The following is a 13972-nucleotide window of genomic DNA, read 5'->3' on the forward strand; positions in this document are numbered from 1 at the left end:
CATGAATAATAACCCTGCCCGCTCTCCCAGTACTCCAGGAGGACATCTGTCAGGAATGATTCTGGCGTAAGCAAAGCTGGAAATCAGTATTTCTGATGATTTGTGCTCTGTATCTCAACCTATTCCAATGGCCAAAACATGCCCCCACCCCCCAAAAAAAGTCTTTGATGGAGCAATTGATTGATGTTATTCAATGAATCATCACTGAATAGCTCCTACTGGGGATCTTTTCTTCCCTCCCCTGGAGAACTGCCCCCTCCATGCTACCCAGCACTTACTTTTCCAGTATGGACATAATAATTGGAGGTAGAACCAGTATAGGCATTGGCAGGACCACTCTCGTCAGGGCTGTTTCTAGCAGTGCCTGGAAAGCAAGAACAAACCAACAAACAAACATCAGACATTTACAACCAACCTCAGGATCTACCTGAGCTGAGCAGTCGGTGTGCAGACACAGGAATGGTCCGGCTGACCTCCTGTGTTGCAGACATGGCAACGGAGCAGAAGCCCTCAGAAACCTGAAGCTTCAACTCCACTTAAATCAGTACCTTCATTCTTAATACTTATTTTCTATGCTATCTGTCACCCCCCCAGGCCATTAGGATGGAGAGGGGAAGCAAGGTCTTGAAGCCAGCGATGTTAAGTGAGGCAAACTGGCTCAATCAAGAAGCTCTGAGCCCTTCAACAGATTGTTTTAAGCTCCCTGTTAAACAACAATATGGAGATATATTAGAGATCTCCCATTTCTTGCCGAGGACTGTAAATCTGTACATTAATTGCTGTCTATGAAGTGCCTTAAGAGCCTTGGACAGAAGGAGCGAGGGAAATGCCAAGCATTATATTATTAACTCCTCTGCCTGGGCGTGTGCTTCTGTACATGCTTTACATTTCAGATGAAAGCCCACTTGGAAACAACACGCCTCAGACAATCAGATGATGCTCAGAAGACAAAACTATGCAAGAAGGGAAGAAAAGGGGAATAATTGCAAGCAGATGGTGGAGAGTAGAAGGCAACGGGGGAAAACAAACCAGGTGTTAGCACAAGACTACAAACATCTGGCTGCCCTTACAAAGCCTGCGTTGGCAGTATTAACACAGTTCTGACATGGCAAGGGTTAAAATGCAACTCAGCATGAGAATGAAGCCTTCCTCATTTAGAAAAAGGTGTAAGTTGTCTTTTCTTCATATTCAACATGAACTGCTTACAAGTTTCCACTAAGAAATCCTAAGGCTGTGAATGCAGCATGGTGGTGGTGCAGGATCTCCCTGATGGCAGCCTGCTCCCTTCCAAATCATTATGGCAAGCCAGTGCGCTGCTGGGCACGACCTTAGGTCCACCAACATACTCCATTCTGTAGCTGACATGAGCTTGTGTCCACCAGCACACTCCACTCTGTGGCCACCCAACCATACACATGGCTGTGAAGAGGTGTTAAGTCTTGAAGCTTAATTCTTCATGCATAATGAATAGAGGCCATCCAGTCCTAGCTCTAAGTCATCAGCTCCTACAGCTGTGGGAGCTGCTGAGCATGAATCACAGAATCATAGAAGGACCACAATGATCATCTGGTTCCAACCCCCTGCTGTGTGCAGGGTCACCAACCAGCAGACCAGGCTGCCCAGAGCCACATCCAGCCTGGCCTTGAATGCCTGCAGGGATGGGGCATCCACAGCCTCCTTGGGCAACCTGTTCTGGTGCCTCACCATCCTCTGAAGGCCAGCTGTGTATGTGCAAGTGCTCACCAGGTACCTGTCAGGTACATACATGTTTTGCAGCAATTCTGGAAGAGCCGACGATGTTTCCATTGTTGTCCAAAACATCAATTCCTTCTTCCAGCTCCGTGTGCCTCATCAGGACAACGTTGCAGATATTGGCACTGGCTGAGGATGAGAAAAGCACGATGATTAGCATCACAGCCCCGGTCAATACCACATGGCAGGCTTCTGTTCTCCACGCCATCTCTTCAGCTTTGCTTTCATCAATCTGCCAAGAAGTTTCTGAAAGTCAACAACTCATTCTTGTGCTGAGACAGAGATGTGATGCTTAAGAAGGGAATCATAATAATTTCCTCTAACGTGGCACAATCAGGAGCACACTGACGCAAAGAAATACCGGCATTTCCAGGTGCTGGTGTCCATCCATGTTCTCAGCTCCCAGCTGTGATCATTAACTCTACACCTGACACTGAGATTTGGCAAGTCAAAACAAGGCTTAACCCTGCTGACCAACTGGGCTTGGCCAACCAGGCACTGATTCTTGACAGCTGCCCCTTCTGAAGGTAGATCCCCAGCTGGATTTAACTCTCTCACTAATCCAGCAGATAAAACTCTTCTTAAACGATAAATTCTAGGAGGTGCGACAGAAATCACTGTAAGTGATTTCACAGAGCCATGAAGGACAGCTGAGTTTTGAGCTCTGAGGAGGGCAGCCATTTCCTCTGAACCAAAGACACAAGGCTGGGTTGCTTTCATGGACATGCATGGCGTTAGCAGCGGTCCTGCTGACTGTTTGCCCTCATCTTTCATGTTTTAGGGGGAAAAATGGCTCTGTGGACTTATTTTGCAGGGGTGGGCATGGTGGAGCATGACAAGGATGCGCCGGGGTTGGCCATTTGGCCATCAAAGCATCTGAGAAGTTGCAGCCCTGCACCCACACTTCACTGGGGACAGATCCTCTCCCTGCAAAACCTCCCTCCGCTCATTTTCTGCCCTTCATCTTCCATTGCCTTCCCCATATCACCCCAAATCTCACTCCCAGGGCAACACGTGGTGCTGGTGGTTCACAAACGCTATTCCGAGATGCAACCTTCCTCCAGGTTCCGTGTAGAAACATCCAAATCTCTGCAGGAAATCCTTAAAATTTTCCATAGAAAAGCTACTAATTCCTCCAAAAGTTTTCTTTTTCACAAGCTGGCATTTTCCAACAACCTTCCCCCAACCCCCCCCCCCCCACCACCACATTTTGTTTTTCCAACCAGAACTAATGCAAAGCCACTGTTGCTGCAGTATCACCGCTTCCAAAAATGTGTTTCTGCGCTGCTTGATGGGTTAATATTCGCTAATTAATCTCAACTCATGTCATATAACAAATGTCTAATTTTTTGAGGGTGGTGGGTGGGTGAGCCCTATATGAACGCAGCTCCCTGCAATCAAGGATGATTTGTGGTGACAAATGCTCCTTACACTCGAGAAGAAGAGGAACATACACACACGCACACTCTGTCTCTCTCTTTAATATTCTAACTACTGGACCACTCTTCCCATCTATCAAACTATCCGTGTTACCAACCCTTCAGCTCACTGAGCCACAATAAAATAGACACCAAGCATTTCATTTAAAGCAACTTTAGTCCCCTATTTTTCTTGCTTTCTTGTTTCTTTTCCAACCAAACTACACCAGAAGAGATGCTCCGTGCTGCAAAGGGACCATCCTTATGGGTCCCTTCCAACTCGGGGTATTCTATCATTCAATGAAATTTGGGTTTTGTGAAGGTCTCATAGAGAAGAGGAAATGAGAAATAAATAAATACATGTGTAGACAATATGATTTTCAGGATTTATTAAAAAGAAAATAGTGGCAATATAGCCTAGAAACGACTACTGTGAAAGCAGGCAGTGATTTATTGGGATGTGGGTTCAGACACAAAAGCATCTCTCTGCCCCAACTCTCTCTGCATGTCATTTCCTCGGACAAGGGGAAATGGTTTCAAACTAAAAGAGGGGAGATTTAGACCGGGTGTAAGAAAAACATTTTTTACACCCTTACGGTGGTGAGGCATTAGCTCAGGTTGACCAGAGAGGTGGTGGGTGCCCCAGCCCTAAAGACAGCCAAGGTCAGGCTGGATGGGGCACTCTAAGCACTGATGGAGCTGTGGGTGTCCCTGTTCATTGCAGGGAGTGGGACCAGATGGCCTTTAAGGGTCCCTTCCAACACAAACCATTCTGTAATTGGTGGAGTGTAGCCACCATCCCTGCAGGTGTTCAATAACTGTGGAGATGTGGCGCTGAGGGATGCAGTCAGTGGGCATGGTGGGATGGGTTGGGTTGGATTTGGGGATATTAGAGCTCTTTTCCCAACCTTAATTGATTCAGCAATTCTCTGATTCTCAGGGAAACTGCGGTGGAGCAAGAGCTTCTGATTTTCATGTAGAAAAAGCTAACTTTTGCCCTTCGGCTGCAGGCTGGCATTTCAGAAGCAATGGGCAGGCATATCTTAATTAATGAGTTTGCCCAGGTCTGCAAATAGGTAACTTGGAGCTTTCAAAGCCACCAAAACAGCAATTAGCAGGAGGATTCCTGATATCCTGGCACATAATGAAGCATGACAGTACACAAATAAAAGAAGTAGAGAATTAATTATGGGCTAAGCTAAACAAATTAATTACGGGCCCTCAATCAATGCTGACACAGACGTAACCTGCTGCTCATGACATCCTGGGATGCAAATAGAAGAGCCCACAGCCTCCTGTGTGCATCTCTGACTCAGACCCAAGCTGAGCTGATCTGGAATTGTGCTCCAGCCATCCCCATGTGTGGATCCGTTCCCCATCAGCGGTCTTTATCCACGGTCAAGGTACGACAATACAAAGAAAAGGAGTGATTTCTTACCAACAGCGGGGAATGGCACAAACCTCTGGATCAAGAGACGAGTGGCGGGGGTAAACTTGTTTGCTCTCTGTACCAGAACATTAAGGCCCACCTTAGAACACAAGAAGAAAACAAGAGAACAGAGAAACAGCAACATTTAGAATGGACCCAAAAGGATCGTGGAGTCCAACTCCCGGTTCCACACAGCATCACCCAAGAAAACAGACCAGAATTTAACCAGGAAAAGCAGGACAGGTGCCACGGCTTGCAGACAGCAGCAGAACCCTACACAGGGACGGACCGGGGTCCCTCTCCATTCATAGAATCATAGAATGGCTTGGGTTGGAAGGGACCCCAAGGATCATTAAATTCCAACCCTCCTGCCATAGGCAGGGCCACCAACCTCTATACCGAATAGTAGCCCAGGGCTCCATCCAACCTGGCCTTGAACACCTCCAGGGATGGAGCATGCACAACCTCTCTGGACAACCTATTCCAGCACCTCACCACTCCATTCTCCTGAGAACCACATCCCATTGCTGTAGGGTTTTGTTGCGTTGGGTTCAACCCTTGATGGGTTTTAAGCCATTTGCAAGCAAAAGACAGCCAAGAAGCCACTGCGTTGCCCTCGTGGAACTGCTCCTCGCTGCACTTTATGCAATTCACCATCAATTTCCAGCAAACTTTCCCATCTGCTGGCTTTCCATCCAGTCCTCGCCCAGCTGTATTGCTCCAACACAACCCATCCCTCCTCCTTGGGCCGTGCACAACACATCGCTTCACTTCCAGCAAATATTTGGGCTACAAAGGAGCTATTAATAGGAGCAAGAGATAGTAGGCAGCTTATTATAACCACGGATCTTTTTTTGGGTGCCTCCCCCAGCACGTGTGTGATGCGGATCTCTCCAGTTTCACAAAGGATCTAAGTCACAGAGACTGTTTCTCAGCCGCGTGGTCAGATATTGGTGTTGGTTGGGAGAAATTCCATCAAAATTTAAGTTTGAATCAGAAATTGGGTTATCAAACCAAACTGACCTATTGGCAGGGAATGGTTCCTGCCTTCCAATCAGTTCCCTCCACGATGTTTTTTTCTTTCAAAGAAGCAAACATGCAGACAAAACCCAACAGTCCCTCAACTGGGAATTTTAGGCCAAAAATGGAAAAAAAAAGAAGTTGTGAGCAACGCTCGGCCAAAACGTTTTCAGCCAAAAATGCAGCAAAACGAAATTTAAAAAAAATAAAAAAAATTAAAAAAATCAGCCAAAGCCAAAAATCTGCCAACAAATAGTGATTTGGGGCAGAACATATTTTGCAAGCTGCTACATTATACATGCATCCGCAGCGCATCTCGTCTCCTTGTAGGCTGCGAGGAAGATGTGGAGAAGCACAACTGCTGGGCAAGCCCTGCAAAGGCACTGTATTGGATCCCAGCACCCATAAAGCATTTCCAGAGCCCCGTGAAACCACTGCTGAGACCCCAAAGGGAACTCTCCCTCCTGATCCCAAAGAGCCGTAGCGTTTCCTCTCATTCTGGCCATGAATAAAGGGCTTCGTCTCCATCTTCTTCCCTCTCAAAAATGACCGATTGCTGTTTTCTTACATTTTCCAAGTTCTGGGATTTGTAGAATTGAACGCTTCCAGACATCCATCTGAAAAAGCGTGCCTGTAAAAGTGAAGCTACAACAGCCCCCAGCACGGTGCTGCCCCATGGAGCTGAGTATTTATAGCCTGCAGACAGTTCATCTGCGGAGATGACAAACCGTGTTGGGTTTCCAGCCTCTGCTTGTAGGTTTGATGGAAGGATTTGAACGTGAAGTGGAAGAGCAACAGCTCTGGAAACAGAAAAGATGCAACCGAGCCTGGGAGCGACGCTGCTGTGAGGCTGGTGGTAATAAAAAGCATTTTACTTTCAGATTCAATTTGGTGCCGCAGACGAAATCGCTCCTCCACTTACAGCAACCACCCCGCTGTGAATATGAAATTAAATGTTGCTACAGATTTAAATCCAATCTCCCAAATTCCCAACACGAAGACCGGGTTTAAAGGACTAATGAGGGTTTGTTTTTTACAGTTTTGCAATGACTTGAGCCGACCTGTGAACTTCTTCCTGCAGGTCGTGGAGAGGGACAGCAGCGTGCGAGCAGGAGAACATCCAGCCCTGAAATGGAGCTCCTCCACCAGCAAGAAGCCAATGGGTGTAATTCCTAGGGCTGGCCAAAGAACACCGACTGCGGAGTCAAATTCATCACTGGAGCTAAGAAAACAACCGCGGGAGTATTATTATCCTCACCCTGCCCACAGTCTGAGTCACAGAGCTGGGATCTACAACGCTGTGCTGTGCAAACACGCAATGGAGTCAGGTGGGATTCATCAGAGCAAATGTGGTACCTCCAGATGGGCTCACTTTGCAGTCCAGCCCTGAGAAATGTGCCTTTTTCAGGGTGTTTATTCTACTCCCAAGATAGACATTTATGAGTGCTCCCACAAAACACCTCCAGTGGTGCCCATTCAGCTCTGCTGACTGTGAAAGGAGCCCAGGGAACAAGCTGGGATGGAAATACCCACAGTGGTGATGTCCAAACTCAGCCCAAAGACTGCTCCTCATTGCAGCTGTGAACTCTGATCATGGTTTTTAAATAGGACTTTCACTGTAGAACTGATTCAGGATATTCCCATGCTGCATCCCAGACTAGAGAATGGATCCAGCTCTTTTAGACTGCACCTTCTTTGAGGTTTCATTCTGCAAAGCCCATCCTCGGTTTGGTTGGCAGCGCATCCTGATGAGCTGGGGAAGCTGGGTTCTGGGGATGCTGAACTCCTGCACCATGAAACCAGGGCTGGTGGAGTGGGAGTCTGTGGAGCCAAGTGCGTAATCAGCTGCTGAGAGATTCCCTTTCCTTTCCTTCCTGCCCTAAAAAGTTCTAACTCTGTGCCCACCATGACATGGATTTGAAAAGCATGGAAAACACAAGACCAACCCCAGCAAATTCTCTTAGTTATTCTAAAAATTCAGCTTTTTTTCCTTTACGACTACTAATATTTTTGAGTGCCTCATGTTGGCAATGACTGACTCACTTGACGGAGCTCCAAACCTACCCCCCTTAATCCAGAGCAGTAAATACATTGGCGGTTCACTCAAAAAGAAGCTATTTCACATTATTTTGACAGCAAATTGTTATGATATAGATGGAGTACTGCAAACAAGGCCGGCATCAGTTGGAAGATGATGATGAGAGGATCACTAGACTTCACCGTATGGGTTAGGGCTCCACTGATGCAAGGGATTCGGCTTTTATTGAATCCATAGAATTGGAAGAGACCTCTGAGGGCCAACTCCCCTGCAATGAACAGGGACACCTTTCCCAGGTTTCAGCAGCAAATGGGCAATACCCCACTGAGTATCACAGCTTGAGCTGCTTCAGGTGACTTAGAGAGTCAGTTTGGAAACAGGGAATGGCTCGATGGAAGCTTCTCCTTCAGCCCCAAAATCACCAGATTGCTGAATTAAAACACCACGGCACTAATTGGATCTGATGAGCCCCATCCAGCTAAACTAAAGAAAAGAGCATTAGGAAAAGGAAGGAAAAAAATCATTCATTAGGGCTGAGAGGTGAAGATGGAGGCAGAGAGATGGGAAACTGGGCCGTTTACCAACTGGAGCTTTACCAAGCCAAGGAGAACAGAATGGAGGAGCACAGGGAAGGGAAAGCAGTAATGAACTAAGCGAAGAAAGAAGTTGGAGAGAAACAAGAGCAAGGCAAGGAGGTAACGTCGGTCAGACCCAAAATTATGGCAGAAGGGATAACAGCAGCAGCCCCACAGTTGGGTACATCAGGGGAAGAAAACGGTGCAATGATTTGATAGACGATAGAGAACAAAGAGGAGAACAGCAGCTCCCATGTTCTCAATCTACATCTGAGAGCAGTGTCCCAATGCACCATGAGCTCTGGCAGCTCAGGGCTGTGCCCACTGCCCCGTGGGGCAGAGCCTTCCCCATCTCCATTGCCCTCCTTTGGATGCTCTCCATGAACTCCCTCTGTCATGGTCTGTTCTTTGCTGCCGGCAGCCCCAGGGCGGTGGGTGGCCCACAACCTGATTACGGCCATCACACCCCATTCGCAGGCTGTCAATGCAGCCGCTCTGCACGGCTCACAAACAATTATCAGGAAGAGGGAGCTGGGATTAGAAAAATCCACAGGGGCACCTTCACCTGGAGAGGAAGGCGAAAAATGGTGTCCGTGTGTGCGCGAGTTCAGCGTGCGATGGGGAGGAGAGCAAGCGGCCAGTTATGGTGTGAGCAGGAGAGCGTGGGTGCTCTGGGCCACCAAGGGACCAATTGGGCCAACAGGTGCTACTGTCCACTTTGAATTGGGAAAATAAGCTCAGATCCTGTTCTTTTTCATCTGGTGAATTTTCTAAGGGTAACGAGTCAGCCCAACTCTAATTTATCTCATTACTGCCTTCGATTGCCCTTCTAGTTTTGGGTAAATATCCCGTCCTCGAGCATCACGCAGTTCTTTTTTCTTCTCTTTTTTCTTCTCTTTTTTATTTCCTTCTTTCCTTCTCCCTTCTTTCCTCCTCTCTCCCTTCCTTTCTCTTTTCACTCCTCTCTTCTTTTCTTCTCTCCCCTCCTCTTTCTTTTTTCCTTTTCTTCTCTCTCCTCTTTTATTTTCTTTTCCTCTCCCATCTCTTCCTTTTTCCAAGAACAGAGCTGCAATATATAAATGCACTTTTATTCCCCCCCCTATTATTCTCACACCCTGGTGTAACAATAGTTTTAAATCTGCATATTGCAGCAAACACTCCCTGTGAATGGCAGCAGCAATACAGTTAGCTGAGCTGTGGGAGCCTGGGCTGCAAGGCCAGCTATTGCCAAAAGCTGGCTGTGACACGGCCATCGCAATGCTAATACCATTTTACAGCTGTAATCTTAGGCTTGACCATCTTCACCTCTCAGCTTCCTTCGGAGAAGGTAAATAAGATCTTGCTGCTGAAATCCTGGGTTGGGTTGAGAATATCTTTGGTCACAATGGATGTTTTCAAGACAAAGGTTGCTTTTTCTAAAGGTTGCTTTTATATCATTTTTGCAATGCCCATTTGTCCAGGAGCAAGCTCTGCTTTAAGCTGATCTCTTAGATGCATGCTAAGCTTGGCTTTGCAGCTCAGACTCCTGCACCTTTTCTTTTTTACAACTAAATATAAACGTAGGTGTTCCATTTTTTTAGGCAATGTGACCACACCTGAGATCCCCGCTCGGGTTATGATACGAAACCCATGGAAATAAAACCCAAAATCTCCAAGACAAATTGCCACGCTTGAAGAACTCGGGGAGCACAACAGAAACCCTGCAGTAACTACAAGAGCCCCCAGGAAGCATTCCCAGCAGTGAGGAGCTCTATGGGCTCACCGTGCCCAGCAGCTCCGTACATCCACCAGCTCTGGTTTCTCTGTGCGCGGGTTTAGATGTGAGCCCAGACAGACAGCAGAGCATCCTCGTGCTCACAGCTCTGCAGGAAGCTGCTCTGTTTCTCTTCCAACAAGCAAGATGTGTTTTCTTAGAAATAACATCACTAAGGAGAAAACTGCCCTAGGATGACCTCCGAGACAACTGCATGGAGAGGAGTGATTCCTTGCTGCAATAGTGGGAATTTGAATCCTGGAGCACCTCTGGTTGAGTCCCTGATCTGAAGTACTCTGTCTATCAGACCTGAGGCCAGGCCACTTGGCTGCATACCCCTACCTTGAAATACAGAGCTGATAGCTGAGGCCATCCTCCTGGATGCACCCAGCCAAGCAGCATTCACTCCATTCACCTGCAGGGATGAGAGGGGTGACAAGCAACCAGAAGGGACACAACATGAGGGACATGGCCCGGTGGGCACAGTGGAGGATGGGTTCATGGTCCAAAGCTGGTATTTAGGGTCAGAAAGCATGGGGGTCTTTCTGTATCAACACCTTTAAAAGCACAGTGGATCTGTCCATGAAGAGCTGCTTTAAACACCCTCTTGTGTGCCTCCAAGGCCAGACATCAATACCAGCACAGGGCACTGAGGTTATTAATACGTTATCAATCAACCTGATTTTTTAACCCAAGGTTAGCCAGTAAGGTATTCCAAAAGGAAACATTCATGCCCTGCTTAGGAGTGACCTTAAGCTGCACCAGAGGAGGTTCAGGTTTAATATTAGGAGAAATTTCTCCCAAAGAGTGGTCAAACCATGGAGATGAGGCACTGAGAGACATGGTCAGTGGGCATAGTGGGGATGGGCTGGGGTTGGACTTGGAAACATTAATGATTCTGTGATGATTCAAGCAAATAGATCAACACAAAACCAGAGCCTGGCTGGCGGTTGTGGTTACATGCCACTGCAGCTCTGGTTTTACACCAACGAAGACAAAACACCTACTTTTGTTCTGAACCTAGCTCAGGTTGCTAAGCAAGAACAACACATTTATCTTTGTATTGACAAGACCTGAGCCCACAAACAATCCCAAACATTCTCTTAATAAAAGCCATCTTTGATGTTACATAAGCTGGCATATATCAAAGAGGGAATCTGGCCACTTTTCTAATGGGGACAAACCCCACTTGTTCTTCTATGCCAAAGATGACTGATCTCAGATAAATGCTTTCATTTCCTCTTTCATGTCAGGTGCTGATGGGGAGCAGCGTGTCGCTGGCAGAAAGGATGGGGGAACACCATAACAAACAAGGACATCAGAGGTAGAGGAGATCTGGTACATTGGCTCTTCCACCTTCTTCCCCATGGCCGAGCTTAAGGCTATTCCTTCTGAGGTCAACTCAAGACTTGTCTCAAGCAATATTGCACTAAAGAAGAAATAGATTCCTTTGCCTGGGTCTATTCTGTGAATCAGGTTGGGAGTAGAACCAAAGAACTGTAGAATGGTTTGGGTTGGAAGGAACCTCCGAGATCATCTGGTTCCAATCACTAAACAAGGTGCCAGATGAGTAAAGTGGAAATAAAAAGAATATTGAAAAAAGAAATACTGAAAGTTATTTTTTAAATATTTATATACCCCATATTAATATATAGCAAATAAATATCAATTCCACTAAAATTCCCCCATCCCAAAGGACTGCACATCAACGGTCCCCAGTCTGGAGCCAGATCTACACCTGCTTCCTCTGTAACAGAGATTCCTCATTTCTTTTACATGAGAATAGAACAATGCTACTTGCAAAGATTTGCTGAGACTTCTGGTTTAACTGCAAGGAGCATAAAGCCGAAATCTGCTCTTCCATCCGCGTGAGAAAGACGTTTGTTTGTCCCTCTCTTCAGATGAAGCCACATAGGGTTAAGAAGCAGCATCGCAACCCAGCTGATCTGTCACTTCCCCAGCCTCCTCCCTGCCTCGCTTGCCAACTGCAAACATGGAAGGGGCTCGCTTTAATTAATACCGGGTCTCAGCAGACCACTGGAGGCAGCGGCACTTGTTTTCAGGTCATCTGGTCCTAATAGGCTCACACTGGGAGGTGATTTGTTGCTAACTGACAGCAGAGACCGGTTAATGAGGGCTGAGGCCTTAGAATCCGACATAATGAAACTCGAGGCTGCTGCTAAATTATTTGTCATCACCATTTAAAAAAAAAGCAAAAACGCAACAAAACCAACAACCTCTCAAGGAGCTGCCGGTTATTAATCCAGATATTTACAACATAAAATTCGCTCCCTGCCTGCAGGATTTTCTCTAGGTGGCTCCGAGCCAGCAATAGGGGATTTCTGCCTTGCTCCTGTCCCCAAGGGCTCGTCTGCATGGAGACTTCACTGTGTGCAGACTTTGCCCTCTATTTGCAAGTGTCCACCTTCAGTGCACCCAAAGCAAATCAGCACAGGAGGAATGAGAGCCGTCCCCACCATGGCCAGCTCTGCTCTTGGCCCAAGCAGTTTCCTTATCACAGCTTGCCAGCTCCGTGGGGTGACGGAACTCTGCTGACATCACTTCTCTTTGCCTCCTGCCCTCTTGTCTGTGGGGTTATGAAGTGTGGGAGCTCACTCCAACAGAAGGCTGGTCAGTGTTCGTAGGTTAATACTAGGAGAGGCAGCCAGTGAGCAAGCCAAGCTAACACCACGGAAAACCATCTTGCTCCCATCTCCATAATTCATCTAACCATCACCAGTTGATTCTGTAGAAACACTCTATAAAGAAACCTAAACAAGCCCACAGAGCCTCTTGTCCCAAGGTGAATTAGGGAACCCAAACGGCGTGGTAGGCATTGCTGAGTGCTAACTACCCAGGGCACAGCCTGTTGGCAGAAAGAATGCCTGGGGGAGGATGTCTGAGGCTTGAGAGACAGAGGAAAGTTTGTGCCACAGTAAAAAAATAATAACAATAAAACCATAGAAAATACCTTTAAGGACCTTTAAGGTTGGATATCAGGAAATCGCAGCTCCCTGGGGAGTGGTGGGTCACCGTCCCTGGAGATGTTCAAGAACGACGGTGATGCAGCACTTGGGGATGTGGTCAGTGAGCATGGTGGGATGGGTTGGGGTTGGACCTGCGGATCTTAAAGGTCTTTTCCAACCTTAATGATTCTACGATCCCTTTAATTCAAGGTGCTGAGACATCAGGGGACTATCTCCAAAGCCTGACTGCTCAGGTCTGTTGTCACACTGCCTCTCTACAGCCTCACAGTAGCAATTCTAGGCATTCCAGCCTGGACTGGGCTAATACAGCAGCATCTTAATGCATGTGTGGATAATGTGAGCTCAGCCAGCAGCAAAGCAACAGCACAGAGACCCGAGCAGAGCACAGTGCAGGACATGCTGGAAGCAGTCAGCGGCAGAAATCTCCTTCTGTTGAAAAGCTTGGGCATGCATGGACAACGACTCCTCATGGTTAAAACACTTCCTTGTTGTTTAGACTGAGCTATGTCAATTAAAATCTAAACATGCTTGGCAATTCAAGGAAACATCTCAAAAGCACTGCGGTGCTGCTGGAAGGGAGCAGTTACTTAGTAGTGTAATACATAAAGCGTTACCCACTGCTATTGAGACAGCACTTATGACAGCTCCCAAGTAGCCCTGGATGAACTTGGATGTCGGAGAAGGCTTTGGAAAGAAAAACAAAACATATTTTCAATAAACAAACTTCTGGTTATTAAAACACAACTGAGCTGTTTTCGTTGTTTGGGGGTACTTTTTCTTTCTGTATTTGCTTCAAACCAGAGACAGGTTTAGTTCTGTCATATTGTTCTGTGACACGCGGTCTGTCATCTAGCAGCGGCGAGCCCAGGGAAAAATGTAACCTCATGAATAAGGTTAAAGGGAATGGAAAATTAATTGGCATCACAAGTTGTAATAATAGCAGCTAAAAGAATATGTGAAAGAAATTCAGCAAGTGGAAAAAATATATAAATAAATCCAC

General features: G+C 46.8%; 1 protein-coding gene across 1 annotated transcript in view; it reads right to left on the reverse strand.

Moving 5' to 3' along the window:
* Window positions 1-13972, reverse strand: part of SFXN5 (sideroflexin 5) — a 73549-nt gene that overhangs the window by 26005 nt on the left and 33572 nt on the right. Inside the window, exons 9-12 of the mRNA XM_072335222.1 lie at window positions 13591-13656; window positions 4609-4699; window positions 1766-1881; window positions 279-364 (exon numbers count right to left, since the gene is read on the reverse strand). Coding sequence (XP_072191323.1) covers window positions 279-364; window positions 1766-1881; window positions 4609-4699; window positions 13591-13656 — 359 coding nt within the window. The remainder of the gene's footprint in view (window positions 1-278; window positions 365-1765; window positions 1882-4608; window positions 4700-13590; window positions 13657-13972) is intronic.

This window comes from Excalfactoria chinensis, chromosome 4 (genome assembly GCF_039878825.1).
Source record: "Excalfactoria chinensis isolate bCotChi1 chromosome 4, bCotChi1.hap2, whole genome shotgun sequence".
Classification (NCBI taxonomy): domain Eukaryota; kingdom Metazoa; phylum Chordata; class Aves; order Galliformes; family Phasianidae; genus Excalfactoria; species Excalfactoria chinensis.